At 43.4% G+C, this 25,189-nt stretch overlaps 1 protein-coding gene across 1 annotated transcript in view; it reads right to left on the bottom strand.

Annotated features, from left to right (window-relative positions):
- DNA2 (DNA replication helicase/nuclease 2) overlaps positions 1-12,816 on the bottom strand; it is a 48,396-nt gene extending 35,580 nt beyond the window's left edge. The window contains exons 1-6 of the mRNA XM_089687755.1: positions 12,587-12,816; positions 10,248-10,421; positions 9,974-10,157; positions 9,745-9,890; positions 8,231-8,353; positions 718-919 (exon numbers count right to left, since the gene is read on the bottom strand). Coding sequence (XP_089543881.1) covers positions 718-919; positions 8,231-8,353; positions 9,745-9,890; positions 9,974-10,157; positions 10,248-10,421; positions 12,587-12,690 — 933 coding nt within the window. The 5' untranslated portion in view covers positions 12,691-12,816. The remainder of the gene's footprint in view (positions 1-717; positions 920-8,230; positions 8,354-9,744; positions 9,891-9,973; positions 10,158-10,247; positions 10,422-12,586) is intronic.
- Positions 12,817-25,189: the final 12,373 nt, after the last annotated feature.

Genomic DNA, 25,189 nt, shown 5'->3' with positions numbered 1-25,189 from the left:
ACCATGGTGAGAGCCATTATCCACAATGGAAAAAACTTGTAACAGTGGTAAACCTTTCCTAGGAGTGGCAGGCCTACCTAAATTACTCCAAGAGCACAATGATGACTCATCCAGGAGGTCATAAAATAGCCCAGAACATCTAAAGAACTGCAGGCCTCACTTGTTTCAGAAAAGGTTAGTGTTTATGGTTCAACAATAGGAAAGAGACTGGGCAAAAAATAGCATCCATGAAAGAGTTTCAAGGCGAAAGCCACTGCTGACAAAAAGAACACAAAGGCCGTGAAAGACTCATTGCCAGCTATTGCAAATGCTTGCTTGCAGCTGTTGCCACCAAGGGTTATTAGGTTTAGGGGACAATTACTTTTTCACATAGGGCTAGGTAGGTTCGGACAGCGGTTTTCATCTTAATAAATGAATCAGGAAGAGGCAAATACTTTTTCACAGCACTGTACCTATAATCTTTAGCAGAAAGTCTTACTCGGTTTGCCTTTCATACCAGTTTCATATTGTTGGCAAGGTCTGATTTGCTTGACATTAAGGCTCAGCTCTACAAATTGAGATTTCCCTGGTCAATGAGTGATCTTACTAGACAGAGAAACTCATTGGCCCAGAGGATGTGCCTAAACAAAAAAACATGAAGAATTTTTTAAATATAATTTCACGCTACATCTGCTGGAGATGAAAAAAAAAAAAAAAAAAAAATCACAAACTGCTCACCTGACTTCTGTGCTCTATGGAATTTGACTCCTTGCCAGTTTTAAGCTCCAGAGGCATGATTTTCAAGTGGCTTTGTATTTTCTGGTGTATTTTTACTTTGGCCGTTACATCAATTTTACCTTTCAAGCCAAATCTTGGTGACCAAATGTTCTCCTCAATGTCTAAAAACTCAGACACTCGAGCTGCACTTCCGCCAGTTGATCTAGAATTTAACATATTACACGGATACGCAATGTGTATAAACCTACAAACACAACACGCTTTTCAATTTAGGGCCATAAGAAATGAGATAGGCCATTAATACATCACAGTTACATAGTCTGGCTGCAAAAAGACTAAGGTCCATCCAGTTCAACCATACAAAAAAAAAAAAGTTATAATCCTATACCCACAGTTGATCCAGAGGAAGGCAAAAAAACCAGCAAAGCATGATCCAATTTGCTCATGCAGGGAAAAAAACTCCTTCCTGCTCCCCCGAGAGACAATTGGATATTCCCTGGATCAACTTTACCTATAAATATTAGTATCCAGTTATATTGTGTGTATTTAAGAAAGAATCCAGGCCTTTAAAAGCAATCCACTGAGCTGGCCAGAACCAACTCTTGAGAGAGCCTATTCCACAGTTTCACAGCTCATACTGTGAAGAAACCTTTCCGTGTTTGGAGATTAAATTTCTTTTCCTCCAGACGTAAAGAGTGCCCCCTTGTCCTCTGTGATGACCTCAGGGTGAATAGCTCTACACCGAGTTCACTATATGAACCACTGATGTATTTATACATGTTGATCATATCCCCCTTAATCTCCTCTTCTCAAGAGAATAAATTCAGTTCCTCTAATCTTTCCTCATAGCTGAGCTCCTCCATGCCTCTTATCAGTTTGGTTGCCCTTCTCTGTACTTTCTCCAGTTCTCCAATGTTCTTTTTGTGAATTGGTGCCCAAAACTGAACTGCATATTCCAGATGAGGTCTTACTAATGATTTGTACAGGGGTAGAATGATATATCTCTCTCTCTGGAGTCTATACCTTTTTTTAATACAAGAGAGGATTTTGCTCGCTTTAGAAACTGCAGCTTGGCATGCCATTACTGAGCTTGTGATCTACCAGAACTCCCAGATCCTTCTCCACCACTGATTCCCCCAATTGTACCCCCCCCCCCCCAGTATGTATGATGCATGCGTATTCTTAGCCCCCAAGTGCATAACCTTACATTTAATCAACATTAAAACCTCATTTGCCACATAGTTGCCAAATTAAACAGTGCATTGAGGTCGGCTTGTAAATTGAAGACATCCTGTAAGGGCGTTATTCCACTGCACAGCTTGGTGTCATCTGTCATTAGGATTAATCAATTTCTCATTATATATATATAATTTTTTTTTCCTCTGGAAATTCAAAAATATATTTTTTTCCTCAAAATTGCCGGGTTTTTTTCGTTTTTTTTTTAATAGCACAAAAAATAAGGATGCACAGGTGATCAAATACCAACATAAGAAAGCTCAATTTGTGGGGGAAAAAAAAAAAAAAAAAAAAAAAAAAAAAAGGACGTAAAATTTGGGTGCAATATTGCAAGACCGTCAGTTAAAGTAACGCATCGCCCCAACGCACAAAATGGCCTGGTCAGGAAGGGGGGGTAAATCCTCAGGAGGTCAAGTAGTCAAATACCATCAAAAGAAAGCTCTACAGTATGTGTGAAAAAAACTATATAAATTTATTTTGGGTACAGCGTTGCATGACCAAGCAATTTCCAGTTAAAGTGGTGCAGCGCTGGAAAGCAAAAAATGCCCTGGTCATGAAGGGGATAAAACCTTCCAGAGGTTAAGTGGTTAATAAGCGTACAACTAAGTGATTTATTCTAGGCTCCTAAATTAATCTACCACTAGGTTAACCTCAGCACAAAGTTTTTAAGTTCTTGTGCTTGCTCCACCCTAGGCACATGCTTTTTCCTGATCTGTGATAAGTACAGAAGCCACATGGAGTCAGGCAACTAGCTTTTTCCAAAGAGAGGTTAGCAATGGTGGCCTATATATTTTGTTTGTGGCTGATGTATGTGAATTTACCCAGAGAAATTACATAATGTACACTAAGTGATTTAATTTCTTTGGATAAGTTATTTTTCATGGTATTGGTACTTTTATACATCAAGTTATAGGCATTTTTCCTCCCAATTTAAAAAGGTTGGTGAAATGAATGTTTATTTCACCAGACCACACAAGTATCCTTACAATTAAACCAATTTATAAAAGATTGTTACAAAAAAAAAAAAAAAAGTTGGATTTTTTCCTACATACTGACCTGTAAAATCAATTTCTTGGAGTACATCACGGGACACAGAGCAGGCTATTCATGATTATGTGGGTTATATGCCATCTACAGGTGGCCAAACATAGAGAAAGTCCTCCCCTATATAACCCCTCCTACACAGGAAGTACTTCAGTTTTGTAGCAAGCTATGACATTCCAGAAAGAGGGGAGGGACCTCTGTGTCCCATGATGTACTCCAAGAAGTGGATTTTACAGGTAAGTATGTAGAAAAAAAATTATGTGACGAGTCACATAGCAGGCTATTCATGACTATGTGGGATGTGTTAAATTAATGAAAAAAAAAAACTGAGTGGCGGGCGACACCATGGTAGCCACCGCTATCATTTCCAAAGGACCTATTCAGCTGTTCATAAAACGCTGTGGACAAATGCAGAATCCTCCACGGCTGACATCCGCCTTGTAAAACCTTGTGAACGTATGAACCGAAGACCATGTAGCGGCCTTGCAAATCTGAGCAACTAACGCCAGATAGCCCAGGATGCCCCCACACTCCTGGTAAAGTGGGGTCTAACCCAAAAGGATGGAACCTTATACTTTAAACCATAGGGTTGAATGATTAACTGGCATTTCCAACGAGAAATAGTGGACCCCGGAAGCTGCCTGCCTGACCTGCGTCGCCAAACTCAAGTAAATCCTGACCACCTGAACTACATTCAGAGTATACAACGAACTTTCCCCTGCCAACTGTGGACTAGGAAAATAAGAAAGGCAAGACAATGTCCTAATTTAAGTGAAAACTAAAAACCACTCTAGGCAAGAAGATGGGTGAGAATGCAACATCACCTTATTATGCAAGACCATGAACACTTCCTTACATGAAAGCGCCACCAGCTGTTAGACTCTCCCTGCTGAAGTGACAGTAATCAAAGAAACCATCTGCCGAGTCAAAGGACTACATTTCTTTAATTGGTTCAAAAGGTGGCCTCTGCAAGGACAGCAAAGATCGCGTTCAAGTCCCAAGGACACAAGGGTGGCCTGACAGACAGGACCATCCATGTTACACCCTGCAAGAAGTACAGGGTTCTTCTCTGCCCCTCCTCTTGATGAAATGACCACCTGATACAGGCTGAACCTGTAGCCCTTCTGCACATACTTAGTTTGGTGTGTATTGCTAGAAAGGTGTTTTTGTTTTTTTTCTTGGGAGAGTGCATGTGATCAGCACAGGGCCAATCAGCACTGTCCAGACAGAGGTCAGGGGATTTCCATCATCCTAGAGCAGAAAAAAAACTCCTCCTACAAGCTTTAGCTAGTGGTGGGCTGGACACAGATAGAAGTCACAAGACTGCTCTAACTGCTGATGAGAAAAGGTATTTAGCAGTTTATATTTACTAACATAATTGCATTTCCATGTTGTGTGTACTGTGGAAGGCCAGATATAGTGAATGCAGGGTCATGGGTTTGGTAACACTTTAAGGTCAATTTAATTTCCCCTCCCGGTACGTTTTTTTCCCTTTTTCCTTTCAATCACACATTTCCGTGGATGCCACTTCCTGGCTTCAAACTAGGCAAATAAGATTTCCAGGTCTTGTAACAGAAGCTTCCTGAAGCCAGTTTCCTGGCACTCAAAGGAAGAAACAGGACCCCATGATCTTACTAGACCTGGGCTTAATATAGCCAAGACTTTAATCCTAGCAAACGTAAAGCAGAATGCATTATTGGACCCAAGACAATAGGTCTGGGCGGACCGGAAGTATCCAAAGGAGCATCCCCTGCCTGATAACCTATGTTGGAATATCAAAGCCCTCCTGGGCTAGGCCAGGCTACCACTATTATCAAGGTTACCTCCTCCCAGATCCTGCACAAAAGACACGGCAATAGTTGAATCGGGGGAAGGCATAGATTAGGGGGAACTGGTCCCTAAGGTGTTGCCAGTGCACCTACCGCTAATGCCAATGGGACTATCATTCTGGACGCAACCTAACTTGTTGTAGAACTTGGAAGTCAGTAGGATCCACATCCAGAGTTCCCCAACGCTGGCAGATTGCTGAGAATGTCCCAGGATGCATGGACAGCTGTCCTGATATCAACTGCAGACCCCTAGGGGGAAAAAAAAACCCTGAGTTTTCTATACCTGGAATATGAACGGTCAACAGAGACGACACATGCCGCTCTGCCTCAGACTGAATGTGGTTCACCTTTGCCTGAACCGCACGACTCTTGGTGCTGCCCTGGTGGTTAAGATATGCCGCTGCAGTGGCAGTGTCGGACCGAACCCTGACCACAAACCCGTGCAACTGGTTCATCCAATAATCCAGAACAAGGCGTACTGCCTTTAATTCTAAGATATTGATGGGTAGTATTCCCTCCTGTCAAGACAATTCACTAAAGGTTATCATGTGAGTTAAGTCGGTCACATAACCATATATCACATGCAATGCTAAAAATGTCAATTCACTATTGCTAGTATTCGGTCAGCTCAGTGAATAGCACATAAAAAGTTCTTAAATCAATTCACAGAAGGAAATAATTAAATGCATGCACTAATTAAGTAGTGGTCCAGGCATGCGGTATGTACTTGTACCAGTCATGGTTGTCAAGGAGTGGGTGGCCACCATGTCCTTAACCTATGAATCATCAGCGAGGAGGAGGAGGAGGGGGGGGAGGGGGCCTCTTGTGAAGCCATCGACCCAGAGTTGTCATCCCCCCCTTGTGTTAAAGGGGGGGCTTCTAGATTCCGATAAGCCCCCACTACAACTACTGGCCAGGGTTGTGGAGAAGAGGCCCACATGGGGACAAGGTGCTTTGGGAAGGGGGGGGGGGGCTAGATATGGTTCAGGAGGGTTCTGCGCACCCCCCCCCTTTCCTGACCTGCCCAGCTGCATGGTCGGATAAGGATTTTGGGGGCCCCCCACGCCTTTTTTTTTTTTATTTTGGCATGGGGGTTCCCCTCAAAATTTATACCAGAGCAGAGGGGCTTGGTATGGATGGGGGCACCCCTTGCTGTTTTTTTGCTTAATTTTTACTTGCCAGTATTTTTTGGGGGAACCCCACTGACACATTAACACATGCTTTCACTACTAAAATATTGCATGACCTAATAAAATAACTCATGCTATACCATGGCTTTCTTCTACTCATCGACCCTCATCCCTTAGTCCGACGCTGACGCTCCATCTTTGGGACTCTATTAAAGTATTTAGCTTGCCTCATTTCTGCCCATCTACCGTTACTACGGTTGCTACATAACCCATTATTTCCCCCAGGTTCGTGACAATCCTGGACAGTTTGTTTGGTGGCAAGCAAATGGCTTCCATGATATAAATTCCATGCTCTCTCCCACTCGGATACTCGCCTTTGAAACTCTGCGTTATTCTTACAATATCCCATTGCGGGAACATTTTGGATACCTTCAACTCCGCCACTTTATCAGTACTTGAATACAGACACATTCGGGGCCCTACAGGTTGACCCCCTTTGAAAGTCAATGTAGACATAGACCCCATGCTCCGGGCTTAATTTCCCTGGTCTACTCCTCCATTATTTCTCACATAACTCCTCCAGTCCGTTCTTACCATCAGCATTGGCAGTCGGAACTCGGGGGCACTCTAGATCAGCAGGATTGGCGGATCATGACCCAACAATTATCCAAATGTTCTAGGAATGGTATCATTCTAGAAAACGCCTATAAGATTCTCTATAGATGGTATTACACGCCTGCTCATCTGGCTCGTTTTATTCCCTCATATTCCCCGACTTGCTTTCGAGGTTGTCAACAAATGTGTACCATGGTCCATATTTGCCCCAAGGTGTGCAGATTGTGGATCAGAGTTTACGCCCTTCTCCGCACTATGTTTCACTCAGACATTAAACGCAACCCGTACAAAGTGCTGTTATTTAAACCATTAGTGGGCCTACTTCATCCCGAACGGCAGCTGGCATCGCACTTATTCATGGCCACCAAGCTGATGATTGCAAGAGCCTGGAAGACTCCCCTCCTCAGCTTTGAGGCTGTCAAAAGCCAGATGAACTTTTTAATGGTCAACGAAAAATTGACAGCTATATTGCTAGACACCCATACAAAATTTTTACAGACATGGCGTCCTCGGCTTGATATAGCTCAACCGTCGAGATTCGACCAGTCCCTCTTGTCGATATAAAACTAACATACCAGTTTATTTTTTCTCCTTTTTTACACTTTTTTTATTTCTCTGTTGCAGATTCTGGAGGGAAAAAAGCTTACAACACCTCGTATTCCAAGGCAGTCTCCACTCCAAGTACTAACCAGGGCTGACTAAAAGGAATGGTAAGCCAAGACACCAGCTGAAATCTATCAGCAATTAGAAAGAAATCCTGCCCCTTGTCAGTTCAAAATATTATCGGCTGGTTCAGTCTCAACTGATGGCCTACAAAAAGGCGTCTCATTACTAAGGTGTCACACAAGAAACATCTCATGATGGGTAAAAGCAAAGAGCTCTCTCAAGACCTTTGCAACCTCACTGATAGCATTGGATTTCTAAACTTCAGAATGTTCCAGTGAGCACTGTTGGGACCATAATCCAGAAGTGGAAAGAACATAATTTCACCATAAACCGGCCATGACCAGTTGCTCCCTGCAATATTTCTGACGGAAGAGTGAAAAGAATTATCAGAAGAGTTGTCCAAGAGCCAAGGACCACTTGTGGGGAACTTCAGAAAGACCTGGAATTAGCAGGTACAATGGTTTCAAAGAAAACAGTAAGTAAAGCACTCAACCACCATGTATGCAAGCTCACCACACAAGATTCCATTGCTGAAGAAAAAGCATGTTGAAGCTTGTTTAAAGTTTGCTGCACAACAACATTTAGACAAGCCTGTAAAATACTGGGAAAATACAGTCTGGTCACATGAGACCAAAATTGAACTCAAGAGTGGCTCTGAGGAAGAGGCAAGTCTTTGAAACGCGTCAGTCTATTGGATGTCTACACTCCCCATTACGGACTGTTACTAAGCGCGGTGTTGACCCAGCTGTTTTATGACGTCCCTTGACTTTATTGTCATTTGTGAGTACAACACTTACTTTATTTCTTATTAAACATTTTTTATGGTAATGCACTAGGCCTGTGCGCCCTCTGTTTGTTCTTTCCTTAGACAATACAGAGTGTTCTTAAGGAAGACATCCCAATTACCTATGCTATGGCTACATAATGTAGAACCTGGATAAACTATCAATAACAAAAATTAAGAACATGTCAATTACATGAAGGGTAGCTTACGGGTTTAGTGTCCCCAGTTGTTGGTGGGTAGGGATCATAGAGTCACTTGCCCACTTTTCAAAGGATGGAAGATATTCTCCCACTTCTTGCATTACATCGGCTTGGTTTAAATTCAGCTGGTACCTGAAAATGAAAAATAAAAAAAACACGTTTCGGTGAAGACTTGAAATATTTCGGCTGAAAATACCCCTATCTGCCTTTGGCCAATATGAAAATAGGTACTGATAGGAGGTGCCGAAAATAGCCCTGCCTCCCGCCACCACCTTACGGTGGTTCTCAGGCTTATCTGAGAACCCATCGAATGATTCCGGCGGCTGGGCATAGAGATCAGTGAAGGAAAGATGGCCTCCACTCATCTCTATGCCCTTGGAGAACCGAAGCGACATTATTACGTCACTTCCAGTTCCGACCCCACGTAAACAAGTCCATTTTTGTTTTAAAGCACTAGATCAATTTTTTTTGTATTTAATGCCTTACATTGTAGATGAGAGATGTGGGGTCTTATTGACCCCAGATCTCGCCATATAGATGACCTGTCACTGCTTATTTCTATCACAAGGGAGTGTGCGCAATTTTAAAGCATGACATGTTGGGTATCTATTTACTTGGCGTAACATCATCTTTCATATTTTACAAAATAAAAAAAAAAAAAATGAAAAAGGGGTATATATTGTGTTTTGTTGAATTCATTAACCCCTTGCCCTCCAGGACTGCGTCGGGCATTCTGACATGTGGGTGGGGTGGACTGTCACTAGCATCCCCAGTGACACTAATACAGTGATCAGTGCTAATAAAAAGCACTGACACTGTACTAATGACAACGGCCAGGAAGAGGTTAACACCTATTGTGTATGTGTGTGTTGTACTGTGTAAGCACATTGCTTTGCAGCAAGCAATAGTGTGCTGGAGCTGACAGGGGAGAGATTTGTGTTGTTTACCTACAGGCCTCTCCCCCGTCAGTGATATTCGGGAATCACTGGCTGGGACAAGGTGATCGACAGCTGAAGCCGCCAATGGCGGCACAGGTAGGGAACGCACACACTCCCCCTACCCGAAAATGCGAAATCATGTGTATACAAGTGGTTTTGCGCAGCCCTGCCACCCTGTAGCAGTATTTCTGCTATAGGGTGGTGGGCAAGCGGTTAAAGTGTATTTTTTTCCAAAAAATTGTGTTTGAAAAATATATAAATTTTTAAAAACTGTCCATTTCGGTTTTTGGCCAAGTGCATCCTGAATTTTCAGTTTCGGTACCAGAATTTTCATTTCGGTGCACCACTGCTACATATATATTTATGAAATCTTTTTCTTAATTTGGTTGGTTATTTTATTTTTAATTTGTTTTGTGTGAATGCTTATAAAAAAAAAAAAAAAAAAAGTGTGCAAGTCAGAACAAGCAGATTCTCTCATTTCCAACCCACAGTGGAAAAAAGTATAACTGGAAGTTCATAAGCAAACCAGTAATATACAAGGCCCTCTGCTCAGTTTGGAGAATAAAGGGTGAAATAGTTACTTACATTTCTTTCAGATATTTGGGTCCATGTACAGATTGAAGAGCAAGCTTTTGCAAAACATCACCACCGAATCCTCGTGTAGTTGCTTTTTGGAAAATGTCATGTAACATTGTACCAATGAGCATTTGCCGTGATCCTTTTTCTGAAGCCTGCAAACCATTATTAAAAAGGTAAAGATGTGTATATATATATATTAAAATCATTAAACACCGAAACAAAAGAAAAGACCAACCTTGAATTTTTCACTTAACACTGATCTTCTCAAACATCGTATGGCATTTGCTATGCTGGTACCTGATATGAGCAGATCAGGGTTTAAAATAAGAAAGTTAGAGTCCCTGCCCACAGTCCATGTATCCTGTATAGAGTCACCTTCTAGATGAATTATGTCACCAGGCTTTACAAGAAGTTCAGCCCTGCAAGATAAATAAACAGTTATAGGAACTTGGCACAAGAAGCTTATAGAATTTTTGGTATAAACGTAGATCATATTTAAGCAGATATACCAGTCATCCTTGAGAATGCAGAGCTCTGTATCCTCCATTTCCTGGCTTGCTGTAATAATGAGATGTTTCTCCTCTCTGAGTCCATGCACCTCCTTGACATCCAGCACACAGTATCTGTTATACAAGCCTCTGCACAGTTTAGTCCTGGGGATTATTTTCTTCAGAGACCTGGAACTGGAAGGAGCATATTAAACTTAACAGGTCATCGACATTACACTATGTAGCCTAATGTAGATCCATCTAGTCTGTAAACAAAGCAAAAATCTATTTGGTCTGCCAAGCACTACAAGCTGTTCTCTGAAGCTCTCAGCAGGTTTGTTAGGGAACATTAGTGAACAAACAGCATCATGAAGGCAAACGAACATATAAAGGTCAGGGATAAAGTTGTGGAGAAGTTTAACACAGGGTTAGGTTATTAAAAAAAATAATAATAATCCCAAGCTTTGAACATCTCACAGAGCACTATTCAATTCATTATCCGAAAATGGGAGGAAGAAGAAAAAAAAAAAAAAAAAAAAAAGGAGTATGGCACAACTGCAAATCTACCAAGACATGGCCATCCACCTAAACTGACAGTCCAGATAAGGAGAGCATTAATCAGAGAAGCAGCCAAGAGGCCCATGATAACTCTGGAGAAGCTGCAGGGATCCACAGCTCAGGTGGGAGAATCTGTCCACAGGACAACTATTAGTCATGCACTCCACAAAACTAGAAGATTACAGCCAGAGCTACAATGGTTTAGATCAAAGAATATTTATGTGTTAGAATGGCCCAGTCAAAGTCCAGACCTAAATCCAGAAATTTAGAATTTGTGGCAAGACTTGAAAATTGATGTTCACAGACGCTCTCCATCCAATCTGACAGAACTTGAGCTATTTTGCAAAGAAGAATGGGCAAAAATGTTACTCTCTAGATGTGCAAAGCTGGTAGAGACATCCCAAAAAAGACCTGCAGCTGTAATTGCAGTGAAAGGTGGTCCTACAAAGTATTGACACGGGGGGGGGGGCGCTAAACACAAATGAAGAAGATGCTGGTACAGGACCATTGGACAGGCAAGTATGAAGACTTTAGTTCCGCTTTAAAGGATAAGTTCACCTTTTGGAAAAAAAATCATCAATGCACATTATTTGTAGGTATAGGAACATGTTCCAAAGGGGATTTATCCTTCAAGGCAACACACAAGATCAGCACAGTGTGAATGAGCCCTAAAGAAGGATCAAGAGGTTTATACTGCAGAAAGATATTTCAATCATAGGTGGAGCCCTGCCCACCAGTGAACAATACCTGCTTAGCGCCTGATGCGATTTTAAACTGGGCTGCAGAGTATGATGGGTGCCACTGCCTGTCCAATGTGCTCTATGAGATCAGTGGGGGCGCACCACCATTGTGAGCCAAAGTCTTGGTCTGCAGGTTCAGGAACAGTCCTGCAATGTAATATTGTCATCGGGCAACTTAAACAAATACAGGCGTCACGTGGCAGCAGTATCACCTCCTGAATGCCTGCCAGCTGCTGCTATACCACCCTCTGAAAAGCAATCCACCATGGATTGCTTTTCAGAGGGTAACCTGTCCTCATTCATACCAGAGCCTTGCAGTCCTACCTGTCCTCATATTCCTACCTGTCATTACAGTCCTACCTGTCCTCATATTCCTACCTGTCATTACAGTCATACCCGTCCTCATATTCATACCGGAGCCTTGCAGTCCTACCTGTCCTCGCAGTCCTCATATTCCTACCCGTTTTCACATCATACCCATCCTCATATTCCTACCTGTCCTCGCAGTCCTACCTTTCATATTCATACCTGTCATTACAGTCCTACCTGTCCTCGCATTCATACCTGTCCTCGCATTCATACCTGTCCTCGCAGTCCTACATGTCCTCATATCAAACCTGTCATTACAGTCCTACCTGTCCTCATATTCATACCGGAGCCTTGCAGTCCTACCTGTCCTCGCAGTCCTCATATTCCTACCCGTTTTCACATCATACCCATCCTCATATTCCTACCTGTCCTCGCAGTCCTACCTTTCATATTCATACCTGTCATTACAGTCCTACCTGTCCTCGCATTCATACCTGTCCTCGCATTCATACCTGTCCTCGCAGTCCTACATGTCCTCATATCATACCTGTCATTACAGTCCTACCTGTCCTCATATTCATACCGGAGCCTTGCAGTCCTACCTGTCCTCGCAGTCCTCATATTCCTACCCGTCTTCACATCATACCCATCCTCATATTCCTACCTGTCCTCGCAGTCCTACCTGTCCTCACATTCATACCTGTCCTCGGAGTCCTACCTGTCCTCCTATTCATACCCGTCCTCACATCATACCTGTCCTCAGGCTTCTCCTCCAAGTCAGTGAAGCTCCTCTCCATCATCATCTCCAGCCATTCCTCCTCTGTGGGGGCACCCCGCTCAACTCTGTCTGCCTCCATAGATGACCGCGTCACTGCTATCACTGCACTGTCCTCCTCCCCCAGCACCGTTCACTCATCCCCCGTTGTCTCCCCGGCTCCGTTTCTTCATCCCGCGCTGACAGGACGGAGAGCCGAGCGGGACAAACGTGGTTGGAGGCGCGCTCAGGAGGGCGGGGCCGGGCGCAATGTCTGACTCCTCACACCTCCTCCTCGTCAGGTGGGCGCCTTTCTGAGGGCGACTCTGGAGAGTTGTCACTGTTGTTGCTGCTGAGTTCTATAAGTGGGCAAAGTCTGTGAAACACTATACACGCTGGGGGAGGGGGACTATATCATTTATACACTGCTCACAAAATCAAAGGAACACTTTGAAAGCCCATCAGATCTCAATGGGGAATCTCCTGCTGGATATCTATACTGATATGGCCTGGGTGATGTGTTAGGCATGTAAGGATCAGGGGCAGACTGACAACTCATGGGGCCCCCGGGCAATAGGAGATCATGGGGCCCCTGTGTCCTTGCCCAAACTCAAAAAAGCCTATGAAAAAGGTACCAGGGGCATCTCATTGGGCCCCAAATGGTCAGTCCTCCCCTGGTAAGGATGTCCCATCATTTGATGGAAATGAAACTGATCAACCTACAGAGGACTGAATTCAAAGACACCCCGAATATCAAAGTGAAAAAATGATGCAGCAGGCTAGTCCATTTTACTGAAATTTCATTGCAGCAACTCAAAATGGTAGTCAGTAGTTTGTATGGCCCTCACGTACTTGTATGCATGCCTGACAACATCGGGACATGCTATTAATAAGATGACGGATGGTGTCCTGGGGTATTTCTTTCCAGATCTGGACAAGACCATCACTGAGCTCCTGGACAGTCTGAGGTGCAACCTGACTGCGTTGGATGGACCGAAACATGATATCCCAGAGGTGTTCTATTGGATTTAGGTCAGGCGAGCGTGGGGGCCATTCAATGGTATCAATGCCTTCATCCTCCAGGAACCACCTGCATACTCTCATCACATGAGGCCGGGCATTGTCATGCACCAGGAGGAACCCAGAACCCACTGCACCAGTGTAGGGTCTGACAATGGGTCCAAGGATTTCATCCCAATATCTAATGGCAGTCAGGGTGCCATTGTCTAGCCTGTAGAGGTCTGTCCCTCCATGGATATGCCTCCCCAGACCATCACTGACCTACCACCAAAACGATCATGCTGAACGATGTTACAGGCAGCATAACAGTCTCCACGGCTTCTCCAGACCCTTTCATGTATGTCACATGTGCTCAGGGTGAACCTGCTCCCATCTGTGAAAAGCACAGGGCACCAGTGGCGGACCTGCCAATTCTGGTGTTATATGGCAAGTGCCAATGGAGCTCTATGGTGCCGGGCAGTGAGCACAGTGAGCGAGGGGGTGTACTGGACACCTTAGCAGCCATTGTGCTACATGCTGGATGTCCAGTGCGCTCCTGTACCTTTAAGGAGGGGTGAGCTCCCTCAGGTCCACCTGCCATTGGTCTATCCATTAAATACATGCGCCTCTACTATGGGGCTCTTAAAATTGTTGAGTTGGGAACTACAGAATACTGGGGTGCCGTGATGAGGCTCTGTAGCTTACGCATGTGTTTGTAAATGTGTGTTAATTAGACCCCTGTTTTTAACGCATCCTGTTAGCCAGGTTAATTCAGTTTGTTTGCAGGCTGGCTGGCAAGTTAGAGCTGGGAATTTTTCTTGCTTGACATGCATTGCCCTTCCATGTGCTCCTTACTGTGAAGGCCAGTTATAGACTGGAGCAGTGGCCATTTCTTGTAGTGAGCACAGGGGCCACTAAAGGATGTCGGGCTCTCAGGCCACCCCCATAAAGTCTTTTTCTGATTGTTTGGTCAGAGACATTCACACCAGTGGCCTGCTGGAGGTCATTTTTTAGGACTCAAGCAGGGCTCATCTTGTTCTTCCATGCACAAAGGAACAGATACTAGCCCTGCTGATGGGTTAAGGACCTTCTACAGCCCTGTCCAGCTTTCCTAGAGTAACTGCCTGTCACCTGGAATCTCCTCCATGCTCTTGAGACTGTGTTGGGAGACACAGCAAACCTTCTGGCAATGGTACGTATTGATATGCCATCCTGGAGGAGTTGGACTGCCTGTGCAACCTCTGTAGGGTCCAGGTATTGCCTCATGCTACAAGTAGTGATACTGAACCTAGCCAAATGCAAAACTAGTAAAAAACAGTCAGAAAAGATGAGTAGGGAAAAAAATGTAATTGGCTTCCACCTGTAAAAGCCATTCCTGTTTTGGGGGTCATCTCATTGTTGCCCATCTAGTGCGCCCGTTGGTAATTTCATTAATTAAATTACTCTAGTAGCATGCTGTCACCACTGACAGGGTTTCCATCTTCACCCCGTCTTCCTTTTGGGTTCACAGGCTCTGCTCATTTGAATGTGCTCAGTGCGCTGCTCAGTGCGCTGTCAGTTCACCATCTGCTTCCACAGGCATTCATTATACCTACAGGTAAGTCTTAGTATAGGCTCACCTGTAGGCTGAGGCGTAGCTTGAGGCTCGAGGGCCCCCAATGCAAAAGTTTACCTGGCGCCCCTCACTGCAACCTGCTGCATTCATGGCATGCCAAATCTCTCACCATGTGCCAAGATACTCCAAGTGACTGAAGAGTTATTTCCAATCTTTATTTACATATTGAGAGGGTAATTCAAAAGATTTTGGAGAAACTGTCCACATTCTGACATACCTCTCCAATTCTTTTGAATACCTTAGAGCAGGGGTAAGGCAACCTTTGAGAGGTGGAGATCTACCTGAACAACATGAAAGGGATCAAAGATCACCAGGGAGCAGCGCCATTTTGTTTTTTTTTGTTTTTTTAAAGGAATTAACTAGCAAGACCTAACTAAATAGAAAGGAAAGCTTAGAAAAATATAATAAACAAATGTCACTGTAAAAATATAAAATTAACCTATCTTAAAAGTGGATAGTGTCAGTCAGTAGGGCAGAGGATGGGGTCAGTAGTTTTATAATTTTGTTATTTTGTTCCTATAAATTATATTTTACCATTTTATATTATTTATTTTTTTAAATTTTTAATGAATTATGCAGAATAAACTCTGAATGAAACTCATCACTGCGGTCAACAACGAACATTGATTTGACACCACTGATGATTAGAAAAAGAAACAAACTTTCATATAACATTCTTTTCCTAAGAATTTAATTCAAAATTCTACCCATCTGTGGCCAGCTTTAGGCTTTTAGGCCTCATTCAGATGAATGCTGCACTTGTCCTGTGCGCAGGAGTTCATTTGCACACAGCTGGGGGTGGAGGCAGATGTGAAAGCAGACAAGTCTATGGACGTGGGGGGCAGAGGGAGTGGCTGTAGGGATACAGTCAAATGTCAAATTGTGACATGCAACTGTGCCCATGCAGCCACTGTGTCTGCTCCCCCTTCCATAGACTGTCTGCACATAGCTGGGGCAGATGTGAAAGTAAACTAAGGCTGGCCATACATTATACAATTTTTTTGGGCAATTTTCTTTAAGATTTACCAAAACCATATAATATGAGTCAAACCTAAACACTTTCAATTTGTATGCAGACAGGTAGGCCCTTGCATTTCATAGTTGAAGATAAGTCGAAAGAAAATTGGAAAAAAAAAGTATAATGTATGGCCAGCCTAACTCATGCATGCATGGGTGCCAGTGTCTTTCTGAATGAGGCCTAAAGTGGACTTTACGCTCCGGGTCCCCCTTTCCCAAAACACTGCATGAAAACACAGAACAAAATAACTATGCAGGAATGTATTTAGGAAATATAGTTAGGGCTCATTCACATGAACAACTACCAGTGAGAGAAATTTCCTCCATATACTGTATACTGTGTGCGAACAGCTGCACACCCTATACTCTACAAATCAATGGCCTGCCCAGCCACTGTTCACAGATAATATCTGAGTGGTTACATGCGATTAGAAACTCTGGCTGGCCCTGGATACAGACAGATTGGGGGTTATTTACTAAAACGTGGTGCAAAATCTGGTGGAGCTCTGCAGAGGAACCAATCAACTTCCAGGGTTCATTACCAAAGCTTAATTAAACAAGCTGAAGTGTTTGCCATGCACAGCTGCACCAGATTCTGAGTGCGCCAGTTTTAGCAAATGCCACCCTATTGTGTCTGGGGAAAAGGTTTCTGGCTGGACACAAACTAGACCCAGCTAATGATATAGCCTATATGTGGCCATAGCACAGAGTACTGCTGTGTAGACATGCTTTTATTTTGTTCCAAACAGATTTTCGGACGAAAATCTGATATTAGTAGATTTGGAAGTATATGAATCTCCAAATGGACTTTGTAACAATTATGCGCAATAGATACATGGAAGCTGTACGCGACAGCCATCTTGTTAAGGGCTCAGCCATTTTGTTTTTCATGAGCAATCATCTTTCTCCCCTCCTCCCTCCTCTTGAAAATGGAATTTGTGGCTGTAGCTTGTAACGAACTTCAACCTCTTATCTTATTTAAAACACAAATAGATCCAGAGCTGTAAACCGCTAAATAGTCTTGGCAGGATGTCTATTTTTCAGGAACCATGAAAACCACTTTCCTCTGCCCTATCGTAAAACAGTAACAGTCCAGCCGTCACACATGACCTGTTAGGCCATTAGAGCTCTAGGAATGCAGAGCATGCCATTAAACGTCTATTCTACATGTAACAATTCCAGATACAATTCATAGAATTCAACAGGAACTGGGCACATTAATATTAGGTATATATTTGAATAGGGAATATTATGCTGAACCAATCAAGGTCATACATGACTATGTTAGCACATAGGAAAGGGGAGAAAGCAATCTCTTCCCTCCTGGGTATGCTATGTTTGGTATCCGTGAGTTTGAAATATAATTCTGAATATTAATCTGTCAGTTACTAGAATACCACCTGCACATACTGGAAGTTATTAATATTAGTATGAAATTGTAGTTGGGACTTGGTCATAAACTTGGTTATCTCCTAGCACCCATCCCCTAAACCGGATGATTGGTCAGTTGTTCTCAGGGGACACCCCTTTAATATCATAGAAAAGGACTGACAGGCTTGGTTAAGGGGAGCTCTTTAACATCAATCAAGAAACAACGGACATGAGATCCAAGGCAACATTTTTGCTCGGACAATTGGACTCTGCTAAACCAGGACTTTTCAAAAGTATTCTGCCTTCTTAACTCATTCCTTTTATTTCTCTGTTGCATTATTGTTCTCTTTATGTCTTTGTAACATCTTTTTCTATAAATATTTTAATTGCACCATTTTGACCTTACAGTAATAAACCCTATTTTGAAAAGTGTTGAAACTTTTTCTAAAGCTTTGAATGCAAACTAAATAATCCCTGTCTCTTGAAGAGTGCTACTGTATATAATAATCCTTTGAATATACCTGTCTGTGGTGACAACACATATGCTAATATCATACTTTTATTGCTAGGATTTGTGAGTTTCCTCCTTTTCTGTAAAAAGGCGGTAGAAGCAGTGTGAAGGGTTAATTACTTAATTAACCTAACCCAGTAACAATCGCTCTCAGGCTGCTGGCACACAGATTGTGGTCCTGCGAGCTGGAAAATCTTTGTGTAGTATGCAGCTGAGAGTGGCATTGTTATGCAAGTGACGGTGTGAGATTGGCTGGTCCTTGGTCACGAGTTGGTGAGAAGGGCAGAGGTAGGGCACCGCGTTCCATCACAGATATAGTAACAGATGTCAACAAACTTGAAAAAAGTTATAACAAAGTTACCTAATGCATTTGTTTAAATCAGATGGCATCACATTATGCCATGGTAGTTCAGGCTCATAGGTAAATTAATTAAATTTTCAAATTCATTTGGTAATTTGGATTTGAGTAAATTTGTGATTTCAATTCAATTTGTAAGTGTCCCAGTCAGTGCAGTCCTACAGTCTAATGTAATTCTTAGGTTGGAAATATTCGGGGCACCCAAATTTTGCATTATATTTATTCCGTTGTGTCCAAAAATCAAAGTTACACTTACCGGTAACGTCTTTTCCAGGAGTCTTTCATGACAGCACCCATGAGAGACCAAGGCCCCTCCCCTCTATAGGAAACACCACCTCCACCCAAAATAAAGAGGAGCCTACCTGCCAGACCTCAGTTCTTGGATTAGTATCTGTGGTCAACTGGGGAGACACAAAACAGGACACAGCAGCCAACCAGTCAGAAACCTCAGAATATACTAAACAAATGTTTCTCTGCCACCAACAATGGGTAGGTAATTGGCACTGTCCTGAAAGACTCCTGGAAAAGACATTATCAGTAAGTGTAACTTTGATTTTCCCCCTAGCGTCTTTCAGGACAGCACCCATGAGAGGATAAGTGAGCACTTACCACTAGGGGGGGACAACCACCTGCAGGACCGAAGGCCTGCTCCTTTACCGAGACCAAATCAAGTCTATAATGCTTTAGGAAGGTGTTGAAGTCGGATCAAGTTACGCCTCTGCATATCTGTCCAGGCTTAGCACCAGCCATCTCTGCGTATATAGTCACCATAGCCCTTGTAGAATGTGCCACAATGCCCTCTGGAACCTCCAGCCCTTCTACCAGATAGGCCTGTCTAATAGCAAGCTTCAACCAGCTTACCAAGGTGCATCTAGAAGCCTTAAAACCTTTTCTCGTCCCAGAAAATAACACAAAAGGAATCGGTCTTTCTCATATCCTTTGTCCTATCTAAGTAATGAAGGATACACCTTTTAATATCCAAAGTGTGAAATTTCCTTTCCTGGTCACACAAAGGGTTAGAACAAAAAGTAGATACGGTAATTTCTTGACTTTGATGAAAGCTTGAAGCCACCTTAGGCAAAAAAGCCGGATCTGTTCAGAACTTTACCCGATCTGGGAAAATCTGAAGGAAGAGTTCTCTAACTGATAAAGCTTCCAACTCACTCACCCGCCTTGCTGTGGTAATCACTACTGAAAAAACTGTTTTAAGGGTCAAGGCTTGCAGGGAGCCTGACTCTAGTGGCTCAAATGGAAGAATTTCTGTCAGAGCATGGAGTACTGTCATCAGATTCCATTTAGGAAAAGGTCGCCCCTTTTAATTGAACCTGTCTCCTCCTTCTTACTATTTAGCAGGGTAGATACCACCCTGGCAGAAAACCCTTGTCTCCACAGACATTGTTCCTCAGAAACAAAGCAGCTAGACTCATCCTCTCTACTTGGGGACACAAGACATGCCTGCGAGAGAAGATCCTCCTGGCTCATCAGCATCCAAAGAGGGTGCACCGCCAGAGCTCGCTCACTCCTGAACTCTTTTAATACCACTGGCAACAAGACCAGCAGGAGGGAACGCATAACACAGAGGAAGCTAAATAATAAGGGATCCTCCTGCGCTCATGGGAATAATTGACAAAATACAGCTGCTGTCACTTAGCTGATACCAATAAGTGCAAAATAAAATTAAAAATTAGTGAAGCGCTTGTATCACATGAATACAATCATGTATCTCCATATAGTGTAATTATAAATCAAAGTGACCACTATATATAATAAATGTGTGTTGACTCCCTCTAGTGAAAAGAAAAAATAGTGTCAACCAAAATAGCTAAATAACACACATTAGGAAACTAAATATATAGTGCATAAATCAAATATAATGAACAGAATATATATACGTGAAAACAGAATATTGGCCACATACAATGGTGTCTAAATTATACATAAATGATATATGCCATAGGTGAACAAGACAATATCAAAGGTGAAAAAAATATTCCATGCATGTGACTGTGCTTTAAGCTGGAACACACACGTGATCTCCACTTCTAAGTGCAAGTACTCTCCTTCAAATGGCAGCAATGCCTGCTCACCTCCCTTCCTCGACCCACACAGGGCCTCAAAGCAGTTACCACCTCAGTGGTGTATTCCTCTGGCAGACTCCTTATTCCTCCTCCTCTCTTATGCAACTCATAAAAAGACAAGAAAGCCTTCCATAGTGTAGTAAATTTAATAGGCAAAGTTAAAAATTACAAAGTTTTCCACTCACATGCTCCTTTCCATAAAAAAGCGTTTTTCCCAGCCTGTGGGTAGATATGCATGCACCTGGGGGAATCCAATATGGCCACTGTGTCCGGACATACGTCACCAGGAAGTAGACAAACCGACGCGTAGCGTCACGTGCGTCGTGACTTCATCAGGGTTCATCAGGACCCTGATGAAGTCACGACGCACGTGACGCTACGCGTCGGTTTGTCTACTTCCTGGTGACGTATGTCCGGACACAGTGGCCATATTGGATTCCCCCAGGTGCATGCATATCTACCCACAGGCTGGGAAAAACGCTTTTTTATGGAAAGGAGCATGTGAGTGGAAAACTTTGTAATTTTTAACTTTGCCTATTAAATTTACTACACTATGGAAGGCTTTCTTGTCTTTTTATGAGTTGCATAAGAGAGGAGGAGGAATAAGGAGTCTGCCAGAGGAATACACCACTGAGGTGGTAACTGCTTTGAGGCCCTGTGTGGGTCGAGGAAGGGAGGTGAGCAGGCATTGCTGCCATTTGAAGGAGAGTACTTGCACTTAGAAGTGGAGATCACGTGTGTGTTCCAGCTTAAAGCACAGTCACATGCATGGAATATTTTTTTCACCTTTGATATTGTCTTGTTCACCTATGGCATATATCATTTATGTATAATTTAGACACCATTGTATGTGGCCAATATTCTGTTTTCACGTATATATATTCTGTTCATTATATTTGATTTATGCACTATATATTTAGTTTCCTAATGTGTGTTATTTAGCTATTTTGGTTGACACTATTTTTTCTTTTCACTAGAGGGAGTCAACACACATTTATTATATATAGTGGTCACTTTGATTTATAATTACACTATATGGAGATACATGATTGTATTCATGTGATACAAGCGCTTCACTAATTTTTAATTTTATAACACAGAGGAAAGTATCTCTGTTGCATCAGAGGGTCCACTGCCAACACCCCGTTCCATTGATTTATGGAAAAGAACATGGACGTTTTTGCATTCTCCCGAGGCAAACAAGTCTATGCATGGCGTGCCCCACCTTTCCTTGATGACTTGGTAGACTTCCTGATTGAGCATCCAGTCTGACTTCCTCAGCTGCCTTCAGCTCCTCCTTCAGGTGCACCACGGATAGAGATGCTACATTGGCCTCGACCCAGCTGAGTAGCTCAAAACACAGCAACCACAGGGCTCTGCTTTGGGTTCCCCCTTGCCCGTTGACGTACGCCACCACAGAGGAATTGTTCAAGAGAACCAGTACATGCTGTCCCTGCAGCTCTCCCCAGAAAGCCAAGAGAGCCAGCACCACTATCTTTAGTTCTCTCCAGTGGGAGGATATGCATGACTCCTAGGTCTGCAACAAATCCTGAGCTACTCTCCCACCCAAGCGGGCTCCCCACCTTTGGGCACTTGCATCTGTTGTTACTTCTCTGGAAATGTTGGAAACTCACAGAAGCCCCAGGGACAGGTTGACTGACCTCCTCTTCATGCAGGGTGGAACCTGAACCAACGAATCCAGTGATTCCTGTTGGTGCTCCCAAACCTTTAGAATTGTCAGGGCTGGGCTCCTTCTACTTAACAAGCAGTTCTTTTCTTTCAGTACTCAGAGCTGCTCAGCTGTCGGTTAATTACCGGCTACTCGTCTCCACAGTGACTCACCTGGATTACATTACCTGCCTTTTAAGCCAGCCTACAGCCAGCCTTTTTTGCTATTTTAGCAGCTTACGTCATTTCCTCTTTGTGTGGTCTATGATCTCCAGGATGCTCCTGCCTGTGTTCCTGTGTACAACTTGGTATGGCTGACTTCCGGTTCCTGTTCCTGATTTTTGGCTCCTGACTACACTGACTTCTGGTTTCCTTACTCTGTCTCATCTGATAACTCGCTCTGGCATCTAAACCCTGGCTTCTGTTTAGACTACAGTCCTGATCTATGTTATATTTTCTATTTCATTATGTGATTTTAACTGCAGTCTCTGCCTGGTTCATGGTTTCTGACAAGAATAAACAGCTGCAGGAGACACAAATGTAACCCTGCCCACTGTACTGCCATGATGGATGAGGTCAGAAGACCCAAAATGGACATGGCCTCTCTGAGGGATACTGCCTGGTTCCCCAGCAACCGCCTGACCCCCCCCCCCCCCCCGTTGTCTACTTTCAGTATCTTCTCCTGGGGCAGAAAGCCTGTACAGTGGAATCCAATTCGTATCCTAGGTACACCATCCTCTGAGCAAGCACTAAATTTGACTTTGCCAAGTTCAGGAGCCAACCTATACCCACCAGGTGTCTTATTGCTAGTTTCCAAGTCCTGCGACAGCCGATCTGCTAAGTATGCAAACAGAAGGAGATCATCCAGGTACGTCACTACAGAGACACCTTTTAGGCTCAGAAAGATCAGAGCTTTGGCCATGACTTTTGTAAAGACTCTGGGCAACGAGGAGAGCCCAAAGGGCAATATCCAGAACTGCAGGTGGACTGTTCCCCGGGCACATGTACCACTAGTCTAAGAAGTTTTTGAACCGGCTCTGCAATGGGAATGTGTAAGTAGGCATCCCTTAAATCTAGTGAGGCCATAAAGAAGTTCAAAGGAAGGAGAGACTTGATTGAAATTCATACGAAACTTCTTGTATGCTATGGACTGGTTCAGAGGTCTGAGATTTTAAACAAGTCTGTACTTCTCCAAAGGTTTCCTGACCATAAAGACAGGAATAAAATCCCCTGCCTATCTCTGAAGGTGGAACCTGGACTACTGTCTTCTGCTCATCTAGTTCCTGCAAGGAAGTGAGCAAAGATGGGAACACTGTCACTGAGACTATTGAGGCTGTTCGGAAATACAAAAAAAAAAAAAAAAAAATCGCTCCTCTACTTTTCCCCCTCTGTCCCCATGACTTCTTCTGCCGTTCTGCTCTACTGGCCTGAACTCATCTTTTGGGGATGAAACCTATTCTTCCCCTGCTCCAAGGGCTTTTTCTTAATAGGAAAGACCTTCTTTTTGTCAGGACTATGATCCAACACCGCCTCTAGACCGGCCCAAACAACAGGTTCCCTATAAACAGGGTGCTGTAAAGTTTAACTTTAGAGGCAGCACCCCCCTGCCAGGTCTTAAACTACAGGGCTCTACGAGCTGACTTAGTCAAAGCTGCTGACCTTGCAGTCATCTTCACCGACTCCACCGCGGGTTCCGCAATATACCCAACCCCATCCAGCAGAGTAGAAAAGGGGGCTTTGATTTTATACTTAGGGGAACCTGCCACGATATGGGCCTGTAATTGTGTGATACACTATTCCATATTTCGGGAGACCACAGTGGTGACCATGGCTGGCTTTAAATTAGACAGTGTGGAGACCCAAGATTTCTTTTGGCCCTCATGCACACTTGACATTTTTACAGCTGCTGTTTTTGGCATTTGATGTTTTTTTTCTACAGTCAATAAACTCAGCAGCATGGTATCCTATGTGTCCATGCACACATAAGCTGTAATCAACATTTTTTGGAAAAAAAACTCCAAAATTAGTAAATTTCGTAGAGCATTTTTATAGCTAAAAAACTCACTAACGCTGAAAAACACGGCAAGACGCGGTAAACTGGCACAAACCGGCTTTTTTGGACTTTTGTTGACACAAAAAAAATTTTTGGGGGTAAAAAAAAAGTGAAAAAGCACAAAAAACGCAAATGCGGAAAAACACAGTTAAACACTAATGCAAACGCTAAAAAAACTCAAGTTTTTAACGTGACTTTACACAGCTAACGTTACCAGCATAATCAAAACGCCAAGTGTGCATGAGGGCTAAAAGGGAATCCATCCTCCTGTCCATACTAACTGTTAACATCCTAGTATCCTCAAAAATGAGGTTGTTTTTTTCTCACCACCTGCGAGAAAGTCGCACCCAGCCTAGGGCACTTGTTCCAGAGGCTGAATTCTCATCAAAAGGGAACCTGCACTTAAGGGAATGAACAAAGAACGGCTTCCTCTCATGGTCCTGCCACTCTTTCTTCATGAACTCCACCAACACATCATGTACTGGGAAGACTCTACAATTCTGCTCCCCCATAACCTGGTATCATTACATCTTATCATGTAATGAGAGGGGCTTTTTATCCTCCTTAATCTCCAAGGTGGTGTAAATGGTCCCCAGAAAATCATGTGCCTCCTCTAAAGATAACTTATACCCAGAGGAGCTTCTAGACTTGCTAGTCGGACCTTCCCCCTCAGAGTCAGCCTGAGGCTAGGGACAAGTCCTCTTCATCTTCCACCTCCCTAGGATCCATCAATTCCTTCTCACTGGTCAATGGGGAGACGAAAGGGCTAGCGCCCTGGCCTGCTGGGGTGACATTCTGGAAGGAAGAGAAAGGTTATCTACCAGAGATTTAAAAGACTCAAAGATCCCTCATTGACTTAACCAGGTCACTACCCTGAGAAGGTGCCTACTCCATAACAAGCCCCACAATACAAGCTCCACCACAGCACCGGA

This window comes from Staurois parvus, unplaced genomic scaffold (genome assembly GCF_062004578.1).
Source record: "Staurois parvus isolate SC_StPar_1 unplaced genomic scaffold, SC_StPar_1.0 ptg000437l, whole genome shotgun sequence".
Lineage (NCBI taxonomy): Eukaryota > Metazoa > Chordata > Amphibia > Anura > Ranidae > Staurois > Staurois parvus.
This window is presented reverse-complemented; position numbering and strand designations above follow the sequence as displayed.